Genomic DNA, 24,735 nt, shown 5'->3' on the forward strand with positions numbered 1-24,735 from the left:
TGTATCTCCATCTAAACTACACTTGAGTGTTGATATTCTTCTTCCTGAAAAAAATAAGAGTAACGTCAATATTAACCGAATTTAAGATAACATCTCCATTATTAAATTATGGTACGTTTTGTATGGTGTCAAATTGATATTTCGTACCACATAACATGACATGTCCAAAGTAGCCAAAATATGCTAGCAACTGGTTAACATAGCCAAACCGATACTTCTTACGAAAACATTCATAGTGCTATTTGACTATTTTTACATTTACTAACCAAACGCATTTGCGACCGTCTATCAAATTCTATCTGTTGTGCTCCGAAAACGAATTTCATAATCCCGAAGTGGACCGTATTAAAAATAAGTTGATGACCCCTGAACAAGATGATATCATAATAATAAAATAATGATAAGGTGGCGAATCGAATGATCCAGAGATGTGCCTGAATTATAAAACCGTATGATTAAATTTATGTTTTCCTCTAATTTATAATGAAACAACATTTTTTAATATAATTCAATCACTTTATAATAATTATATTATGAAGTCTACTGTGTGCTAAATTCATTAAATACCTACCTACGTGTTATATGTATATTATTAATATTTACCAAATTAATTACCTATACTCATACCTACACATTATTTATTTTCAATAATTAATACTATTTACATGTAAGTATAGGTAAAATGAAAAAAACCGAAAGTTTATAGAAAAGTAGGTATACGTTACGAAATTGGAGCTTGTGATTTCTCGACTTTTTTTACATTTCTCGAGATACGAGATTTATTCTCAAAATCAAGATTATTATATGTATTCTCAAGATTGTCGAAAAATCGACATTATAACGAAATAACCTCTTCTTGCCTAAAATTATTCTACCAATAAATTTAAGAAATTCCGTTCAGAATGAAACTGAGCTCTCACGGGGGCTCTGGGATCGACCCGGCGAGGTCAAAATATATTTATGTAGTTTTCTCAACGCCTGAATGTTTGTGTGATCGTTTCGCTTCCACTACTGCACTAATGTTTGACTACACTACTGTCATTGTGCCCCATGGCCTGTTGTAATATTAAAAAGAAAATATATGTGTATTAAATATATTTTTCAGTATGAATATAATATTATTATATTATATATATATACGTTAATTTGAGCGTTAATCTTTTTAATAGTTTCAGTCGAGATTATATCTATCTCTATAAAATATAATAGAATATAATTGTTTAATAAATACTTTAAAAGGTTTAATAAGACCTTTCGTAAAACGATAAGAAATGTTTTGAAAAAGGTAATTATCCTACAGTAGATAATGATTTTTTTACCATAGAAATAAATTTACTTCTACAATAAAATAAACAGTTCCATAATATTGTAATATGTTATACGAGCATTTTAATATTATTCAAACTTTTGCTTAATATTTTTTGAAGATTTTGAATTTGGGAACGCCTTTCAAAGCGAGGCCTTTCCTGTACGCACTCAATATTATTATAGTAATATGTACCTACCCCAGTGTTGCCATCTTTTTCTATGCTGATTATACTACAAAAGCGTAAAAATTATAGTAGGTATTTCTGAAAAATATATAGTGCAGGAACATTTTTCGTCTTGAATTGTTTAAAATTATAGTATTTTGGTTTATTTGGCGTAAAATTATAGTATTTTACATTTTTCGCGGAATTAAATTTATAGTAATGTACTATAATTATAGTACGGTTGGCATCACTGAGTCCAACCCGTTAATCCGCTCTAATACTTAGAAATATATAAAATACTTTTATACAGCCCGATGTATGATTTTCTACTCATTTAAATCAGCGCAAAAGACAATTATTTTGTTAAAAAGTAACAATGAAACTACCATTATAATAATTACTTAAGTGTTTTCTAAATTATTTATAATACACAAATAGTCAAAATTGTTGTATAACAAAACCTATCATGGTGTATTATAATTAATGTAAAAACTAATACACATTATAAACAAAATAATATTAGTAAGTATGTATTTCATTTTATTATCATGTTTTTCCATGAATAAATAAACGTATTTACACTGTTATTTGATTAAAATCGGATTTTAATAATTATTATTATTATGTTTATTTATTCAACCAATACAAGATAAGATAGCTAAGTTGCAATTTAATAATGTGTGAGTAGTATATTTCTCGTGTTTCCTTGCATATAGGTAGCTAGTTATTTAGTGATCATAGATAGGATCCAGTTGGCAGCATCCCAGCAGCTTCGAAAGTTTGTTGGTTAAAGTTTTAAAGTTAGTCAACTGAGAGCGGTCGAAGTAGGAGGACGCGCGTTCGTTATATTTTTTAGTTTATTCTTATTTTACGCGAGTTTAGTTCTGCTTTATCATATCATTTTTTACGTCTTCCGCTGTGTTCTGGCTTCTTCGGAAGCAAACTGTTTACGGTAAGTCCATGTAATCGTTTTAGTCACTCTTATTATTTTCATCGCTTTCATTCATTGTTTTCAAAAAAATTAACGTAAACACGCTTAGTTTAGAGGTTTAGACTTTCAACTTTAGTCGAATACGTCATTATTCGCTGTGTTCCCACATGTTTTTTTTTGTATTTTCTCATCCAGACTGACTGGTTTTGTTTTGCCATTTTAAAGGGCTATACATTTCGAAGAATGCAACAAAAAAATAATGACTTTCGCTATTCTATATCAACGATAATATCGCTGTATATATATTTATATATATTATATAGGTTTGTTTTATCCACCTTGAACGATTTTTAACAGTTCAATAATATCATTAAGTATATATTGTATTACATATCTTATGTAGAGTATTAATATAAAAATAATTAGATTAAAAAATCATTAGGTAGGTACGTATCATAGGAATCCTGAAAAAGAAGGATAAAAATGTCTGGATCTTAAAAATAATGTGACCTAAGTCTTAAAGGTAGGTAAATCATCTCATCAAATAAGTACAAGTGGTATATTAATTCTAAATCGTATCTTCTTACTTTTTGTTATATCTTTACAAACAGAATTACATAGATACCAATCATCATTATCATCAGTCCACTGCTGGATGATAGCCTCTCCAAGCTGGTTCCATTTCTCTCGTTCCTACGCTAGGTACTTCCGCAGACCTATATCCTCAATCTATTGGCATCTATGTCAGTTTACCTTTTGGTCATTTTCTACATCTTTCGTACCACTGGATTAAATACTAGATTCGTCCAGTCTTTCGATATACCATTGCACGTCATGTAACATGCCTCGAAAATGTACCAATTTACATCGGCAACTATATTATGAACAGCGACGATTTTCTGTGAATCAGATGATGTAATGGTTTCGTGAGAAAATTTAAAAGAGGACTTCGAAACAGTTGCAACCTGTCAAACAATTACTGTATACATTTCTCACAAATTCAGTAGGTACTTATAAAATATTAGCCAAAGCATCCCAAAAATCCTCAAACATACTATGTTTACTTATACGTACGTTTTTTTTTATCGTGGGGGGCGGCTTTATTCAAATTCTGCCGGTGCGTCGGACCTCCTTTTCTCTCTTTTTCGCCATTTTCATTTCCCCCCAACGAGAGATACCAATCGTATAGAGGTGCCTACTGTTTTCTTGATTCACCAAAAATAAAATACGACTTATTTTGAAAATAAGGGACAAAACTCGGTTTTTTAGAAGAAGAAAAAATGATTTTTACAGGACTGTTCTCTTAAATAAACGACGGATGGTCACCACAGTATTAAGGGAATCTGTTTAATTAATTTGAAAATAGTCACCGAACCAGACGAATCTATCACTGCGATCGTGCATTACCACGTTGAATACGATTTTCCGGATGAATAATTATTCATCTCTAGGAATTGCACATGTTGAATAACACGGAGCTATGCATTGAAGTTTCCGCTCCATCATTTAATTAAATTGAGATTTTTGAACCGTAGAGTAAAATTAATAATAGTACTCTTGATTATTTTGAGTTCGATTAACTATATTGAATTAGTTTGTTTAAACATTTAGGTACATTAGGTACAACATAACAATTGCTTAGTTTACAGACTATTGAACTTCAAATAGGCGATTACAGGTACTCATTACCATATTACATATTTTAAACAAAGCCTTTGACAATTCCACAATGATTGAATATGTATTAGGCTGTAAACTCATTCCCAGGTTTTCTTTACCGCTCAGACTCAAACAGCTGTCAACAGAAATAACTAAAAACTTGTAGAATTAACAAAACATGTACTTGCATATTAAACAAATATATTCGATACATATTCGGTTGGGTTTTTTGTATTTTAATAAAATGTAAAAATATTATTTAAACTTTAATTAAACTAACACTGTCTCTCATACTTATTACCTACATTTTACACTGAATTACAATTATTTACCGAATGGATTACAGAACTATTTTTAATAACGTTAACATTGGACGGTTCTGAGTTCTGACGATGGGTTTATAGCCCGAAATAACTGTTAATATGTTTAACTATTTTTTTTTTAATTTTGCGAGTACCCGGGCAATTCTTCGTAATTATATGTACTCTTCTTGGTCGTTTCCTCATGACTGAGGATCGTTATTATCGTGAAATTCCGTCATCTTTTGAGTGACCAAGACTTTCCACCCCTCTCGATCCTCTGCTTCTCTCAGAGCAGAGTGAAGACCGTTCCCAATCAACTCCTTCACTTGGTCGCTCCAGCGCGCCGACGCCCTTACCCTGTTTCGCCTTCCCCGGAGACTACCCAAAACCACCAGTCTCTCCAGGTTATCCGGTCCACGCCGAAAAAATATCCAAAAAACTGCAGAATGCATCTCAAACATATTATTGTCGTGAGCCCTTCATTTATCGGTAGTTTCTAGATGATCGTCCTGTGCACGAACACCACATTTTGAAGGAATCAATTACCTTCCGCTCCCTTACCTACTAACAGGTTCCATGACACCGTACACAAATATGGAGAATACAAATGGTTGCACAATCATTACTTTCGTGCCAATTGAAATTCCCCGATCCTTTCATATAGTTATAGTGGTAAGACGTGCCAGAGCATATTTTGCAAGCTTTGTGCGCTTTATTATCTCTGCTTCACATCCGCCTATTCCACTAATTGTCGAACCCAGATATGCAAAATCGTCTACTGTTTCTAAGGTTTTGAAGTGTACTTGCTGACGGTACAATGTGATGTGTATTACAAATGTATTATGAAATGCAGAGTATTGATTGGAATGCTTTATATAGTAACGATGATATTAAAAGTGCAATTGATGTTTTCTATGTAAATATTTATAGTGTATTTTCCAAGTCTTTTCCCATTAAGAAGTCTTCGGGTACTTCGCGCAGCTACCCTAAATGGTTCACTCATAGCATTATTAAATCCATTGACTTGAAAGCCATCTGTCATAAACGATGGAAGCGCTCGAAGTGCCTGAATGATTATGGTGCTTTCTCCGATATGCGCAGAAGAGTTCATCGCGCCATTGACGCTGCTCACAAAGCGTACATTGAGAAAATTTCCTTGAATTTAAGCTCAGACCCGAAAACTTTTTGGACGTATGTTAGGAGCTTACGTAACTCTTCTGCACAGCTATCGTCTATGTCTTTTGGGGGTAGTATATTGAATGGCTATAAATCCATCGTTGACGGTTTTAGGTCAGTTTATTCCACGATTCCACCAAAACTTCAACCTCAACCTGAATACTTTTCGTCTTCTTGGCCCATACTAAATATTGGTCCTCTGGATGAGTCAGATATGAAATATGCTTTTTCTAGACTATATCCGAAATCCTCAGTAGGTCCAGATGGCATTCCTCCATGGCTATTAAAAGGATGCAAAAAACTTTTAAGCGATCCTTTGTTGTATATTTTCAATCTATGTTTAAGTAAATCTACCTTCCCTGAATGTTGGAGCTTAACTCGTATACGACCGGTGTATAAAAATGGCTCGGTATCTGAAATAACTAACTTCCGACCAGTGGCTGTTCTCTCTGCACCGGTCAAACTATTTGAGTCCATTTTACATACATATATATATACACATGTGGATGGTCAGCTGACTGACGCTCAACATGGTTTTCGATTTACTCGATCAACAGTTACCAACCTCATGGAGTACACTGAATACATATCTCGTTCACTAGACAATCATTGTCAAGTTGATGCAATTTATACGGATATGTCAAAGGCTTTCGATCGAGTTGATCATGATATTCTTTTAACTAAACTGAGTGCAGTAGGCGGATCTATTAATTTTGTAAATTTTTTCAAATCTTATTTTTAGCATCGTTGTATAATCGAGTACGCTGGGTGTGCATCTGAAGTCTTTCAAACTCTTTCAGGTGTTCCCCAAGGATCAAATCTTGGACCAATTATGTTCCTCATATTTGTCAATGATATAGTTAAAGCCATGGATGGAGTAGAATTTTTACTTTTTGCGGATGATTTGAAATTATATGCACCAATTCGCAATGAGTTGGACTGTTGCATGTTACAGAGAAATCTCTGTTCAATTGAAAGTTGGTCAAAAAAGAATAAATTAAAATTTAATACTGACAAATGCTTTTGTATTACTTTTTCTAGGTCAAGAACTCCGATTAAATACAATTATATTATGTCAAAAAATTCTTTAAAACGTCAATCTGAGGCGAAAGATCTTGGGATAATTTTTGATTCTTCATTATCCTTTCACTCGCATATAACTTCCACGGCTCTACGTGCGAGTAAGCTTCTAGGATTCATCATGCGACAATCCAAACCATTCAAGAATCCTAATGTATTACGTACACTCTACGTCTCATTAGTGCGTAGCATTCTTGAATATGGGTCGATTATCTGGTGTCCTTATGAGGTTTCCTATAAGCTTATTTTAGAACGCGTCCAGAAGAAATTTCTTCGATGTCTTTATTTTAAAACATTTAACTATTTTCCTTTCGATAATTCGTCACATGATTATTTTCCGACTGCCTTTCTACAAGGCATGCTTACTTTTCACTCTCTTGAATCTCATCGGTCTCTTCTGCTGTTGAAACACTTTTGCCTGTTATCGCGAGGGATGGTTTCCAATCCTGGTGTCCTAATGAATTTGAATTTCCATGCGCCTGTCAATTACCTACGTGGTCGCAGTCATGATTTATTCTGGATTGGAACCGTTTCCTCGTGTCAAGCCTATCAGGCACCATTAGCGAGGGGTGCAAGACTAGTAAATGCGCTCCCTAAAGACATAGACATTTTCAATGATGTACTTTGCATTTTATTTTTGAAACTGTATTTTTCTGTATAAAATTGTATATTTTCCGTTCTCAAAAATTATACTTAAGTATGTTTTGATTATTTTTTTTTTGTTATTATTATTGTTATTATATATATATTTCTTTTTTCTATATTCTCTTCTCTCTTGTGCGGGTAATGTTTGACTTATAATGTAAATCTCATGTTGTGTACGTCTTGAATTTAGATTTGTTATGTCCACAATGTTTTGTATTCTTAAATAAATAAATAAATAAATTAGCGTGGTAGGTATCATTTGAAAATCGTGAGTTGCTTTTCTGTCTGAGTGGGGAGATAAAACACATCATGAAATTAAACTTAAAGTAGGTACTACTGGAATACTATTTAAATTATGGAAGTACAATTTATTTCGCATTTCGAATAATTTATTTTTTAAACTAACTTTACTATTCTCATGAAGCTTCTAATATTTCACAGCTAAATGTGTGCAGATATTGGCAAATATTTTATTTAGATGAACAATCGCATATATGGCAAACAAGTGTGGCAACCAAAAGACACCATGTTTCAATTGAAGTTTCTCCTTAGTTTCCCAACACTAAATTGTAAACGAAAGTATATACTATTGACTATACAGTATACAACCCGAAGGGATTCAAAATATCGTTTTCTCTGGTCGTCAAAACCTGGCAATGCCGGAAGGCGAAACCCAACCTGCCAAGACCTCTCATAAATTAGAGTCGAATCATTTATTTATTTAAATAAAATCAATTGCTTACTTCAATCATGACAAGATAATAAAATAATTGTATAGAGACTACCTATGATTAATCTTTCTGTCCTAACAATAATTACGATCAATATAATTGCTACGACTTAATATTATTATGATGTTGCAAAAATGTCGATAGAACGGTTTTTTGTAATGAATGAATGTCATAATGATTAATGAACTAACGGACAGTTACTACATTACTAACTATATATACACATTAGGCATAAAGCCCATTGACGCAGCGAGTGCGGCGCTCGCGCAAAATTTCTACAAGTGGCGCGTAAATCAACGAAAATACAACGTAATCAAATACGCCAGCGCCCACTGGATTTCACGATGCATTATACGCGCCCGCCGCATGAATCATCGTTTTTTCGCGAATCACCGCTTCTCGGCGATACGAATGAATGAAAATACAATGGAGTCCATTCATTGAACATGGCTACCAAAATTACGCTGCTCGAGGCGTCGTCGATCGACGGGCGAAAAGCAATTATTTAATAACAGAGAATCATTGTTTAATTTTATTGCGTGTCAAGTTTATCGCTGGTTGAATAATGTCGTCGTAAATATTAATTACAAGCCCCGAAATAATATAATATTTTTATTGCTTTGTTATGAGAGGCGCTGTAATAATAATTATTTTGTGCTGCTTGGGCCGCTTATTACATAGGTGAAGGGTAATGCGCGGCACGAGACGTGTGATTATGGTTATGAATAAACGCTGCATACGCGGACTTCGCCCGCTCAACGCGTTCTATGGGCACCATCGCTTAGTGTTGCCATTCTCTAACCAGTAGCGTAATTTAACTCAAGTATCTTGCGGACAATGCGTACCCATACCACATAATTATATTAGGTTTATTCCGTGAATTTTTCAATAATTTAGCATCGTTTATTTGCAGTTACTTTGTAACAAAATCTACTATATAGATAGGTACTAGACATGGTTACGTGTAAATTTTACGTATTACATTTCACCGTAGCACAGTTCGCCGTGAGCTTTCTTATCGAAAAGAGATAACCGTATACTATACGTTCATTATAATATGTATCTAATCCTTACGTGGCTAATATCACTATGGTCGGCTATGGTCTCAGCTAGGGAATCCAATCCAGAGCCAAAATTCTGACCCGAGATTTCGGGATTACAATGTGACAATCCCGGGATTGGCATTTTTTCCATTGTTAATATAAAAATTTTATATTTACAAATAACATTGATAAAATCGGTCAAAAATAAATCTAGTATAATTTATACTATTTAAGACATTTATTGTTAATATTGTACACGTTCAATCTTGGAAATACATAAGTTAAATAATTTAATAAGTGAATTTAATATGAGATCGCTGTTTCTGATAGTAAAGACTTAATGAATGGGTTAGCGAGATTTAAAATAGTAAAGCAAATCATGGTGTCCTTATGGCCTTTCCGCTTCATAAATCTAATTACTCAGCCAAATATGAAAGTGCCGTAAAACGTATAAGATCATGGTGGAACTACTTTGTTAATAGTGCGAAGCATTGTTTTTTCCAATATTTCTCATTTTTATTAATTTATGTGAAAAAAATAAATGAATCGGCAACTTACACATCGGTATAAATCAAACTTCATTCAAATTCAGTTGATTTCTAATGTAGTTATTTGTTATTAAAAGTATTTTTTCTGTTATATTTTCGTTTTTATTTTATTTTCCATAAAAATTGATAAAAAAATCAATCCCGGGATTCATAGGTATCGAAAATAGCTCGGGATCCCGGGATTGAAATCCCTAGTCTCAGCATATTTGAAATCTGTTACATATGTAAAATAGTTATCAGTGATAACTTATCACTTAGTAAATAAATATATATGTAAAAATATAAAATTCCCATGTACAAAAAATATTTTCAGCAGTAACATATTATATAACAATATTTTAAACTCTAATTGCTCCCCACTCCATTGCATCCATCCAATTATATATTGTAATTTCACCAAATATCCCTATACCATATTAGGTACATAGCATAGCTTATTTTCGAAACCCATTACAGTATTCACCAGACAATAATATTAATAATTATAATAGTATAATATAAACTCAAACTCATACTCGATAAAGTTTACCATGTGAGCGAAACACATGTCGTGAATCCATTTTTATATTTTATATTGTATGATTACTAGTGATACACATTTCATAAAATATTATGAATTAACACGAAGTAAATGCTGAATGTCTTGAAAAGACTAAATTTTAACTTACAGGACAATATCGGTAGGTAACAAACTACACAATGGCTTCTTAACCCTAGCCGCTGCCATACAACCGTGTACAATATATTTTGTAAATTCAACGCATGTCCTATCAAATTAAATGTAGTTTGGATCGTCCGTGTTCCACAAATTTGCCCGCTTTAATCATAACAACATCCCATAAAATCACGCGTCACTACTTCCCATGAAATAGTCATTTTTTTCTTATGAACGTGGACGTGTTGTTTGTCAGTGCATTTGTATATTATGTTTCCCATCTGTGACGAAATACAAAAAGCATGGTCAAATAATGCTTGTAAACAGTTTATATACAATTTGTAAGCAATGTTTATTTGTTTACGGACAAATTTATGTTGGTCTGGACTAAATTTAATTAAGTAGTCAAATGCTTGCGCCGTTAAAACCTCTGCTAATATATTAATTAATTATGTTATTATGAAAGCATAGGTATCAAATAAATTATACACACATAATATGTATTATACTGACATTAGAAAAGATATACGTATACTTACATATTGGCTTGAATGTTTTATATTTTAATAAATTATAAAATATTTTTTATTTATTACATTTTGTGCTGAATCGACATCAATTAATTATAGAATAGATTGTAGAATGACCATTAATAGTTTGTCAGATAACACAATATTAATAAAACAACTTACCAGTCGTACATATTTTATAAAAAAATTAAAGATTAATAAATTAGTAATTAATTTTTTATTATCGACTGACTACTTTTCTTAATACATATTTTAATAATCAGAAAATACATTAATGTGAGAGCGTTTTCACACGTTGAATTCACGTATCCGACACATTAATAATACAGATTAATAAAATATAAATGTAATTGATTTTGAAGCCTGGCATTAAGGTGAAGCCTCAGGTCAAACTAAAACTGAAGTAGGGAGTAAGATCATGATAACGCGCGTGTTTGAACATGTACGGTTTAAAAAAAGATTTTTTTTTCCCTTAGGTACATGTTTAAACACGCGCGTAAACATGTTCTTACTCCCTACTTTAGTTTTAGTTTGTCAATTTATGACAACGGCCGTATGTTGTAGCTTAACCACTGGGGAATGCCAAAAAAAAATGGCGTATTTCAAAAAATCACCTTATTCTTAGGTCAATAATTATTATAAAGCAAACATTACTCGTAGAATGTTTATCACACTTGAATCGTCAAAGACATATGTAGCTTATAATTAGTATCTTTAGAACTATCTTCAAATGTGTTAATCTTGCCCATTTTTTGAATAGTAAAATGCCTAATTCTTATCATCAAATTTGGGATCACAGACATTATCAATATATTTTTTTATCGTATATATTTCACTATAATAATGTCGACATTAATTATACTGATGGTTTTATAAATGCATTTAAAAATTAATAAATATAAAAAATCTTAACACCACAGCACATGTATGTACTGAAATATGACTATATTCTAAAACATTAGAGCGAGAGGTTTAAAAGAATACTATTTTATGTAATAAAAATACTTTATACAGTCATCAAATGTTTAAAATAAATATAAAGGATAATAAGGCTTCAAAATTATATAAATAGATTAACTACAACGTTTAAGGAATGTCCAGGGTCATGCTTTGAAAATAGAACAAAAGCTCCATTTTGACCTACGCTGAGCATGTCCCCCCTTAAGTGCCCTAAAATATTCGTTTACATGACCAACTTCAATGTTCATACCTTTTACGATTTAGATGTACCTAACTATTAAAAATAATTACAAGATAAAAAGAACTTTTTATATTACCACGTTTTTAAATTTTATGTTGAATCATATAAACTTGATAATTCTACGTGTTAATAAAACCTTTTTATTGTACTTGATACAAATACTGAATATGAATGTCATTTTGACATTTCATATTGGTTTCCATAGTAACGCGAGTATATATTAATAATTTAGTTTGTTGCTATGACCCCCTTAGCAATCAACAATAATCACTTTCCATACAAAACGGAATTAACTGAAAATGAATTCAATTATGCTTAAAAATAGCTAAAAGTATTAAAAGAATGGATTGTCGTCGTGTTCTGATATATTCTAAAAGTTTCAAATGTCTAGCTAGCTAGTCGGGAAGTTAGTTAAAAATCTTCAATCGTCCAATACAAATCTTCGACAAACAAGAAAAAATATGTACTGGACACACAAGAAAAAATTAGTACTGGACAAACAAGAATACGAGCTAATAAAAACGTAGTAAAATAACTACGTGCTTCATTTTATTTGTCAAAATCACTATCACTATCATACCCATAAGGTAGGTAGCTAGCTCTAAGTACATTTATGCCTAATGTAATACTGTGAAAATACTACAATATACTTTTGAATTAAATTAAAAGTATATTATATACAAAGTGTCTATTTTTATACAAGGCTACTTACTACTCATTAAGCACTATGCGTAAATCATAATAACAATAACTTATATTATTAACAGTCATGTCATAAGAACACTCGTATCACACCATAGGCAGCACTTGCGTACAAGTTATTAATACCGTATACAAAATAGCACCCGCATAATGGCTAACATAATCATAACACGTCATAACATAACACTTTAACTCTGTAACATATAACCATATAAGTACACATAAACCAATAACTCTGTAACGCCTAAGTACGCACAACTCAAACAACGTAATTTATTAAGATGAACCATAATATTATATTGTTACATGATAACCAGTAAAACATAAACTCGATGTTAAGGGTCCATGCGTCGAAGTTGGAATTAAGCTTGAACTATCTTCAACTTAGTTTTATTAATAATTGGTACCAACATAACATGTCTTAAAATAAATATATAAAGTGTCGGACTATCATGCCGTGGGTCCCAGGTTCGAATCCTGGGTCTGGCAAGTACACATATTGTTTTTCAATATGTGTGTGGGTCAGGGTATGGACCTAATAGGTTGAGCAAGTGGCTGACATCCATTTCTCGTAAAAAAACAAAATCTGTTAATACAAACCTCTACTCTGTGGAGGCCCATATGATCCTATTAGGATCGGACATGGTCGAAGTATTATAGTACTTTTCCACAGTGTGTCGTAATAAATGTCAGGACTGATTACTCCTCTTGAATCAAACATTGCCAACTGACCTTTGTCGAATTAGTTCTATTAATTTCAATCTCGGTATATTCCAGTTTTCCTTTTATTTTATTTTTTCGGTTCTGATTCTGTTATTACTTTTTCATGGTAAGTAGGTATATTCATAAAATATTAAATCCGGCTCCGTTTGTTAGGTAAATATAATTAAAACCGGAGGTTGGTTACAAAGTCGTTCATATTCATCAGCCCCCCTTTTTAATTATTTTACGACTAAGTTTAAACACGACTTTTTATTGATATTAACGACGTTAATTTATTTTCTACTTATTCTTTACGTCAAATGTTCTATTTTTTGTATTCTTAAATTAATATGCTTGGCCCTTTTTTGCGATTATCTCAAAAAGGCAGAATATAAAGGTTACCAACATAGAAACGAACAGCCTCATTTATCCTTCAGTTGATAAAGTTGTGGTTGAATCCGCTCCTTGTTTTTATTAAATAATGTGAAACAAGTACTATATTAGGTTATGTTTTATTTTAATACAACTAATGTCTTCCACCAAAAATGGACAACTAATTATACACGTCAAAAACTTTGGGTACTTTTGAGACTTAAGTATGTATGAACAATTTATAGAGTTTATAGGAATAATATATAATAATATGTCCTTATGATGCCTTTCATTTATCACCATATACAATAATTATTGGTACATTAGATGTAGAGTGGCTATACCACTTTAAAGATTATTTTTTTGTCAAACCTGTATTTAATTTTATGTAATTACCATCTAATATTGTATTGTAATATAATGTCGGTAAACTTTCATATGAACTTTGTAATTGCCTCGTTATTTTACTGAAAGTGATACTTACCCAAAATTCTTTATTTTTTAATGTTAGTATGTAGACGCAAACGCATGGGCCCTTAATAATTGCGTTATTTCGACTAAGCGTATCACTACTTATTATTAGTTAGTACTATTATAATTATTGAGGTCACGTTAAGACAAAAACAATGAAGTATTTTAGGCTTGTTAATAACAATAACTAAAATCGGCAATTAAACTACCCTTATACATGCATTGGCGTGGACCATAAGTTTTGAAAATATCAAGAAAACGTTTATAGGAACCTTCCCCTACTGCCCCCCGATACTTTGCATACTCTTGCAATGAGCTACGTTACCATTGTTACCCTAAGGAGTGTTACACATAAATAATGGGACCTTATCCAAATACAAATTGATTGATTTTGCATATTATAACGAACAATATGACAATATTACAAATCGAATACGTCCAAGACATAACATTATAAATAAGTGCTAATAAAATTTAAATAAAAATATAGGGTAATTATGAGTAGGTATTTTTTTTAATTACTTACATGGAAGTATACTGAATGAACCAACTACCTACCCTATCTTAAAAACTTATAAAACATCGTCCATCTAAACTCACGCTCACGTAGGTAAGTGGAATATATCAATATTGGATTTTACACATTTATTCCCTTCCCAATTGGCACTACCAATTACAGTTTAGTTATGCACCTTGGGCGAACAAACAACGGATGCTCCTGATTCATAAGATACATTATCAGGAACACACAAGTCAATACTACCAAGAATTGCAAGGTTTCCATTCACACCGCGTATAAGTCGGAAAAAATATGCTGCTATATATAGATATCTTCTAAACTTTAAACTACAGTAGGTACCTACGTAATCATACCGAAAAAAGTCAATCGGATAATATCCATACAGCCGAAAGTAAAGGAGTATCAACAATTTCTTTTGAATCCTCTCCTCCATAAGACCGTACTTCAATAATTGATGACAATAGACTCACTCTCAAGCCTGCTTCTACTCCACTGACTTCTTTAATATATAATGAACTTTATAAACTCATTATTATTATTAAATTATATTAATAATATTATAAATGGGATATCTATAAAAAAAATTAAATAATTACCAGGGTTTCGAACAAATAACAATATTCATGGACCAAATCGTCACAAAATAGAAAAAGTTGATGTATTGAATCAGGTAGTTCACCATTTATTATTGAATCAATGTGTAAAATTATGGTCAAGGTAAAAGCTGAGTAAAGGTTAAAATAATATATCCATTGTCAATTTAATTTTAAATTAACGATTAACTCATCGTAAATACGGCATTTTTATATATGAAAAATCTTCTTTGCAAATTGCATCTCAGCGTCATATTAATAATACGTCAACTATAAGTGTCGACTTATTAAATTATAATAATATTACGAGTCTGTAGCCAATGCGCTATGTTTATTACATTGGTTCTAATTTACCAAAAGTTAGTATGTATCCACTAATATAAAATACAGCGGCGTCACATTATAATGATATTAATTTAAATCATCAAGTTATAGCTCACTTTAATAACAGCAGGAGACAAGATACCAGTCGTATTATTTAAATTAGTTTTATTATGTTTATAGTCGAAACAAAGCATTGATTCCATTATGACGTCGCAAATTTGTCGAATATCTATGTAGGTACATATCTACAGAAATTCTTTAGTTTAAATAGGTATATTGCACAGTCGGTCCTGTGTGAGGACGGACTGATGCAAACGATTCAAGCGGGTAGGAGTCTATCTAGGAATATCGAAATAAGTATCGATGGTTTTGAACGATACTTTGGTACATGGGCCCCACATCCTGAAGCGGTCCCCCAGACCAGGATCTTTGGCGGGCGCACCTACCTATCGCTGAGGTTAAGGGCACTGAGGTGCTCTAAAGTAGTGTATCCTAAATTATACACGGGAGTTATTATTTAAGTATATCATTATATAGGTATCACATCAAATTGCAACGCACAACCACGTCATATTTAAAATACTGAATAGTTTTGAAACAAAGTAGCGCCACAGTGGACTTTTTTTTTTACTATTAGAGTAAATTTGTGGTGTGTGTTAATCTCACTTAGCTGGTCGACTCACCACGCCGGGCCCCCAGGTTCGAGCCCTGTCACCCCCCTCCTTGTGGGAGCCATGCTTTGGTAGGTAGGTATTAGGTACTGCAAACTAATATTCCGTTTCAACGTGCATGGATTTATTGCTGATAGTGCGTATTATCGCGGCCATAACAATAAAATGCACGTGTAAACACGTATTATTATGGAAGTTGCAAGATTGCATGCATGAATCAAAAATGTTCGGAAGCTTCTGAATTTTCACGCGACAGTTTTGATTAGTTCTATATCTGAGTACTTATACGTACGGACTTATTTTGAGGCTATGTAATCGATTTTCATGACATTTCAAATAGTACTATAGAATGACAACATCGCGTCTTGCTTACTCTTGAAGAATGAGATTGGCGAGACAGTCAGCACTTTTACGTGTAAACAGTTATTGTCGCGATAGTTTAAAATACACACTATTTTACCATGTTTTTATTAGCTCATATTTTTGTTTGCCCAAGATTTTTAACTAACTTCCTGACTAGCTAGACATTTGAAACTTTTAGAATTTATCAGAACACGACGGGAATGCATTTTTAAATACTTTTGGCCATCTTTAAGCAGAATTGAATTCATTTTTAGTTAATTCTGTTTTGTATGTTTCGGGAAAAAATCGTTAAATTTAATATTTACTACTCACTATCATTGGTTGCTAAGTGGGTCCTAGCAACTAAATTATTAATATATACGTGCGTTACTATGGAAATCAATGTGAAATGTCAAAATGACATTTCAGTATTCTATATTTATTATTCACAACGTTTTTATTAGCTCGTATTCTTGTTTGTCCGGCGGTTGTTTGTCCAGTATCCATCTATTCCATTCACGTATACAGGCGCTATAATGACATTAGGTCAACTTCTTACAGCGTGCGATCGAGCGAGATTTCTTGGAGAGGGTGTGTTTGATCATGTTTGATGTATTTAAACGATGTGACGTATTCAGCGCGTGGAGATACTTTTGTTCTTCAAGGCATGTGGGTATAAGGCAAGGTATAATATTGGGTAAGTACATATGGTTATAAATTATGTCGTTACTGAATAGGCGACGCGGACATCGCCGCCCGGTTACAAAAAATATTCGATAACATGTTTGAACCAAAGGGTTGGAGCGGACCTTTTTTTGAGTTGCTCCGCTCCAGTTTCGCTCCGGGACCTAATACTTGCTCCAGCTCCGCTCCGGGTAAAAAGTTAATTGGTAAGTATTATATGTATACAAAATCTTGAAAAATTAGAAAGTTTTAATACAAGGTTTATTATTCGTCATTCTCATTATTAATTCTATTAAACAAAATTCCGACAGCAATTCGTCTTTCATTATCTGCCTCTTCACACCTAAAATTAATTTTTGTACTGAAAATATCCTCTCGACACTCGCTTGGGTAGTGGGCATACTGGATACGACTCAACATGCCGCTTGAATTCGTCTTCGTGTCAAATATAATATTTTCATTGAATTTTAGGACGAATATTTAATAATATTAAAAAAAAACATTCGTAGCAGTGGAGCACTACAAATTTCTCGTGCTCCGGCTAAAACCCCATTGCTCCACTGCTCCGTGCTCCTGCTCCGAGCTCCGCTCCAACGCGCTGGTTTGAACATGACTTTCGGTTATGGGTTAGTAATAAAAATGGCGTACTCGCGGAGCACTACAAATTTCTCGTGCTCCGGCTAAAACCCCATTGCTCCACTCTTCCGTGCTCCTGCTCCGAGCTCCGCTCCAACGCGCTGGTTTGAGCATGGCTTTCGGTTATGGGTTAGTAATAAAAATGGCGTACTCGCTCTCCCGGCCTTTGTCAACTGCTGTTTTTCAAAAATCCTTTTTTCAGGTACTTTGTACTGGCAATCTAGTGACCGGGCGGCCTTTTTTGGTATATTTTGAAATTATGTCCCTACGGGACGGGAATTTTGAATAAATGAAATTTAATTTGGTCCTTTTAGGTCAACCAAATATTAAGTCGGTCGTAATAATATCATAATGGAAACAGTACATACCATTAAAATGGCAAGATTCTGTACTGAATAAAATGCTTCGAGAATAAACTTTTTGTAACACCTTCTAATACTGCAATATTGCAAACAATGCAAATAGCTGTCCCTTCTTACATTACTATACCTATAGCTCTTTTGTAAACCTCAATCTATTGACAATAATTGATAATAATAAAGTTATAATATGCTATAAACTTAATCATTATCTATTAGTAGTCATATACTTGATAAAGTTTACTGTGTACAATTGTCAATTATATAAATAACCTTTATATCAAAATAAACCTCGTGTTTGCTTTTCGTACGGGAACAAAGCTATTATTATATAGACTCAATATTAAATGTAATATTATCAATTGAGTGTAGGTAATTGATGGAAATTGAAATTAAATTCTAATCGAGTTGTGTACTATTTCATATGAATCATCCCTACATAGAACCTGAATATGTCGAAAAGTGGAACCCGATTGCTATGTAATCACAATCATCAACATCATCAGCCGGGGTCGATCCACTGCTGGATAAAGGCCTCATCTAGCTCACTCCACTCCTCTCTTCGCTGCCATGTACATCCACTGAACTTTGTGAGTTCGTCTATAAAGCGAGTTTTGGGCATCATTGTGGACGTTTAGAGCCCCTTGTTTACCACTGAATGACGGCATTTGTTCAACGGTTGCCCACTCGCCGAGCTACATGTACAGCCTATTGCCATGTCATCTGCTTAGCGACCTCTTATCACACCGCGTACTTTTGTCTACCTCCTTATCCATTGATTTATTTTGTGATCTTTCCGCGTTATGTGCAACGTTGCTGTGTAATAGCATACATTTTTCTTTTATCTCAATATATTTTAGCTACTAATAGTTACTTGGTACTGAACAGTGTGCAGTATATACAGAGGTAGACGATACATATCTCATATTGTAATGTAAATTCAAATTTACATAATTTAAACGAAAAGAAATAATATATAACTACCTACTCGCGTTCACTGGATTCACGCAAATGTGTTGAACCAGCTAAGCTATGTGTGTCCTATCAAATTACGACGAAATTAACTAATAGTTTTTGAATTTCTGAAGCGCTTCACAAACTGCGTCAATTTAACTGAGGTATTTTCAAATTATATGTCAATAAATAAATAATGTTACGTTCTTAATGTTGTGAATTATTCGTTGAATAAGAAAAATAGTTTATTATATTCAAATGATTTTTATATGCGGTAGGTACCTCAATTTAAAACTGATTTATTATTAAAATGTTTGCTAATTCAAGTTGTTAACATTAAACACAAATATACATAAGTACAACACTATTATCTGTACCTAATTGTTCCATAGTAATAATAAATTATTAATGAACTTTGAGCATGACATCGTCTCTAAAAATATAATAATTATTAGTAAATAATATGCATTCTTTGACATTAAAATCACGCTCTTTGTATTTTTAAGTGTTTATATGTCATTAAATAATATAGGTAATATTATAATTATAATACATGGTAATTGTTGCGCTTCTTAAATTGTGTACAATTACTAATAGTAATAATCTAGCAGAAGATAAGAGACTATTGTTTCGTTAAGAATGTCCTCGGATACGAATTAGATAAATTAAATATGGGCATAAAAATTAATAATTATAAATACTTAAAATTATTGTTAATACATAATAATATATCGTAAACCTTCTATAATCTACTAGCTAGACTCTTAAAATGAACGGTCATAAACAGATCTGTATGTCAACATTCTGAAACATTAGGTAAGTATAGGAAAATTATATTGCAGCAATTCCGTGTCAATTGATTAAATCTTTTAGAAAATTTATAAATTTGTATGTAGGTATCTAGTAAAATTCTTTCTAATTCATCTCATTAATAATCTATTATGTATATTGGGGAATGGTGATATTAAGTTATAATCCGATCATGAATTATTTAAACATACCAAAAATGTATAAAAGTGGTTATGAATAATACGTTAAGAAAGTAAAATAATGTGTTGAAAATAGTATCCTCGGTTCTATAAATTCGTCATACTATTACAATAAAATGTAATATTCATTTTTTTTGTAATTTCTGTTCTTCCAATGAGCTTAAAACGTGCAAACATCTATCTTGAAAAAATATATTATATTAGGTACCTAGGCACATTCTATTATATCTTTCCACAGAATTCTAATGCTCGATAATTTATTTAACCATTTTGTAATTTTCATAAAAGTTACTTTAATGGAATTTTTAATTTAAACAAATGGGAAAAGATCGTTCTTTCTGAAGTTCTGCGTAGCATTAAAACCATAAAGTTGTTATAGTATCAAGCTATTTATAATACTTCAGCCACATTATGAGAGGCAGAAATACAACCTCCCCCAGCTCATTATTCAAGCAAGTCAACATTATACATACCACTCGCATTTCGTTCAATGAATAATTGAAGATCTACCTAATGGTGCCCGATCTCCAAGTGCGGATGGCTAGAAAGAAGAAAATATTTGATACAATCATAAAAAATATCTTTATAGTTAAGTATTTCATAATATGAATTTAACTGTACGACACGTAGGTATTTAATCTATCAAAAATAAATATATTTTTTTAATTTATACAAAATTCTAATGGATTCAAGCTCTGTACTATTCCATTTAAGTCGTTTTTTGCGACCCGGGTTTCGCCTTTCGGCAAACACAGTGTGTGTTTGCCTTTGGTGAGTGTACACGACCCCTGAAGATGCCAAAAGGCGAAACCCGGGTCGCAAAAAACGACTTAAATGGAATAGTACAGAGCTTGAATCCATTAGAATTTAAATTCAAATTCCATCAATTACCTTCGGTCGAAAGTATTAATATTATATAAAATTGATAAATGAGTGAGAGTGGGTGTACGACTTACGAAATTACGTTTTTAACCTTTTTTCTTATATTATCATTCACTTGTTTCCACTTCCCTTACTTGAGAGCCCATGCTCTTGAGTGGAAGTGCAGTATTACGGCTAATAATTATATTGTGGGCATCAACCAATCAGGGGTGGAAAACAATAATATTGTATAAGTATTACAAAATGCTAATTTCTTGACTGCAGTGATTTACTCACTACTATTTTCATAGTTTTCAAACACTTTTGCATAATATTTTAATAATCTGCCTGCACAGAAAGTATTAGTTAACCCGCCCCTTCATTCAATATAATAATGATAATTTACGTTTATATTTATTATAAAGTATTTTGAATAATCAATTAAAATTTTAAAATAAAATACCTACATGTTTTTCGTGCGTTCGTTGATACGTCTCCTTTTATTATAGGATATTATTTCATGTTTATTTTATCATTAACAATCTAATTTTCAATGTGTATTATAGATGAAATAAATCTACATCATAATATGGTAGGAAAATAGAAGGTTATTTTATAATTATAATACATTATTGATATTATATTCTTCTTCTTCTTCTTCCACCCTGTCACGTCCCAACATTGGGGCATAGGGCAAGCACAAGTTGGCGCCACTTCCCTCGATCCATCCCCAACTCTTGCGCCTCCCGCCATGTCAGACCTGCAGCACGTAGGTAGCTCTTGTAGCACCGCTGCAGGGTGAGGGAGGGCCAGCCACGGCGACGGAACCCTTGTGGCATAGCCTCAAGGGTACGAAATGCCGCACTCTTTGGCGGCATCCGGAATACATGTCCCAGCTACGCAAAACGTCTCTTCATGATAACTTCAATCACCGAAGGCTGTTGTGTCTGCTCGGGTGTTTGTAACGTGGTCGTACCAATGTACCCCTAAGATTCGGCGGAGACATCGATTCTCAAAGCTCAAAAGCCGAGACTCTTGAAGCTTAGTAAGATGCCATGTCTCACAGCCATACAGGAGCACAGGTAGCACGCACGCGTTAAACAAACGACATTTGGTCCTCACAGAATACAGCCTTGACCTCCATGCGACTCCAAATTGGTTGAACGCAGAGCCCGGAGCTAGGAATCTTATATTACTACCAAATTATTTAAACCAATAGTGTATTCATTGTAACGACCTGTGTATTATGTGAACAATCAGGAAACAATAATCGGCTCTGTGTTCATAATATTGCCTGAAAACTTAATAATATGACATAACTACGTTTATATTTGAATATTATACTAAATACAACTATTTCACAAAATAATGTAGATGGCATCATGGCGTGACAAATATGTATAGTTAGATAGACAGCATTCTTAGAAAAATGCGGTTTAAATGATAATATCAGTTATTAGCTTTGTGGGTTGCAGTTGTGTGTATGATAATTGATAAAACATGCAACATTAGATCATACTTTATTTTAAACCATAATACTACTTACACAGCTCACGAATTATAGTAATTGTAATCCTCAAATACGGTGAAATGATACCTCATAGCAGGGCTGTGCATTTCGAAATTGGAGTCGTCAAAAATCAGCAGATTCGTTTTTAACGCATTTTATTATATTACTTATGTATATTTTCAATCGGTAGTATATGTGTAATTTTAATATACGTAGGTTTTTTAATAATTTCCAACTTCTCTTCTTAATTTACAAAATCTGTGTCAAAGTTGTAGCCGGATAAAACTACACATAATACCGTTACTCGTGGAGTTAAATTGTACATATCGATGGCTCAGTTCCATAGTGCTACAACGAGGAATTAGTAGTTTTGAGTAATGGCTGAGCAAAGTTTTGACTCGCCTTTACTGACTTGTAGAAAAGTGACAAAAACATCGGCCCTACAAAGGAGCACAACTAGTAATATTTGGTTAATAACATTACTGTCATAACCCAAAACTTTAAATTTTTGCTTATCGTACTGTGGAACTGAGCCATCGATATTTTCAATATTATCGTCCCAAAAATCCCATCCGCAAAAACTATTCCGCGACTAAGATACAAGTTTTTTTTTGTAAGACGTTACTGAATAATATGTAGTAGGTATGTGAAACCACTGAAACCCTCTCTTGTTAGATTTCAAATAAAATTGTCAATTACGTTATATTAGCTGAATAATCTTAATATATTATTCTACTTTTTCTTAGCTTGAATGTGATCAACTTTAAATTGGTATATACCTGATCTAGCACTTGTCTGCATTCATGTTTGTCTAAAGCAAAAATGTTTAAGAAAATTTTCTCCAAATATATTCAATTTAAGCAAAAAAGGACTTTTCGTCTACAAATTATTTTTAGTTTGAGAGGTCGATGCTTAGAAATAATGGCAGTTTTACTTCAGCGATTTTTATAAAGAAACCACAGAAAGATCCATCTAGCAGCATAAGGATTTCTCCAACATCTTTGATCCAAAACCTTAAATTTTGACCAGTATTTAAAATTAAATCAATCAGATTTTCGTTTGCCTTCTGGATTCCAGAAACGCACCACCCAGGAAACACAAAATTAATGGGTAATTGGCTAACTCAATGGCTCTATCTATTGCCATAGATAAACACACGTATTATAGAATATTTTATTTTGAATATATACTTAGTGACCTACATCTTTCTCATAATATGCATTAACTTTTGTCACATAAAGCCAATCGGGTCGCTTTGTGTCCATTGGTTTTATGATCTAAACTAAAGTAATAAATCGGATGCTCCTTCTGCAAAACTTCTATCACGCCCCGCAGGGTAAATCAGTTCCCATGCATTGTGTGTTCCTTGACATGACCCAATCTTTTTTTTTTCGTGAATACTCAACATATTATATATTTTTTACAGGCGATGTCGACCGCACGGGTAGCATGGCGGCTACTGGCAGTTGCATGCATAACCGCAGCTTTAGTATCAACATCAGACGCCGCCTGCCCCAAACGATGCATGTGCCAGAAGAAGATCATACGGTGTATGCACCTTCTGATGGAGCGAGTGCCTTCAGTGCATTCGGACACAATCATTCTGTGAGTTCATACAACATTATAATGAAATAAAATTATTTACAAGTTTAACTCCTTGCTGTTCTTGATACTGTTTTTTTTTCCATTTTATTAGTGAATCGATAATATTTCACATTGATAGGTTCATTAACAAAAAGTTATTTTTTATGCATATAGTCTCTATATAATATCTACTTATAATACTTAAGAAATTCGTCTATGAAGATTTTTCTTTCCAGAAATGAAAAAAAATAAATAGATCGATGATATCCATATTTTTCTTTTACATAGGTTTTAATAATAGTTAGTAAATCTATTTAAATTAAAAATGTGAAATAATTTTCACATTGATGACATAACAAAAAAAAAATAGTTTAAGTGTATAGTATGTATAATAGTAGGTTTGCAATATATTCGTTTTAATTTAAAAAATCGGCTATAGAAATTATTCTTTCCAGAAATGAAAGAAAAACATCTCAAAATAAAGTAAG

The 24,735-nt window shown here is 32.6% G+C and overlaps 1 protein-coding gene across 2 annotated transcripts in view; it reads left to right on the plus strand.

Annotated features, from left to right (window-relative positions):
- Positions 1-2,275: 2,275 nt before the first annotated feature.
- Positions 2,276-24,735, plus strand: part of Pxn (Peroxidasin) — a 163,445-nt gene continuing 140,985 nt past the window's right edge. For both annotated transcript variants that reach the window (XM_085943350.1, XM_085943351.1), the window contains exons 1-2: positions 2,276-2,424; positions 24,090-24,268. In XM_085943350.1, coding sequence (XP_085799476.1) covers positions 24,093-24,268 — 176 coding nt within the window. In that variant the 5' untranslated portion in view covers positions 2,276-2,424; positions 24,090-24,092. The remainder of the gene's footprint in view (positions 2,425-24,089; positions 24,269-24,735) is intronic.

The sequence above is a fragment of the Rhyacophila brunnea genome, unplaced genomic scaffold (assembly GCF_057557595.1).
Source record: "Rhyacophila brunnea isolate RB1 unplaced genomic scaffold, BYU_Rbru_1.0 scaffold_1, whole genome shotgun sequence".
NCBI classification, from domain to species: Eukaryota; Metazoa; Arthropoda; class Insecta; order Trichoptera; family Rhyacophilidae; genus Rhyacophila; species Rhyacophila brunnea.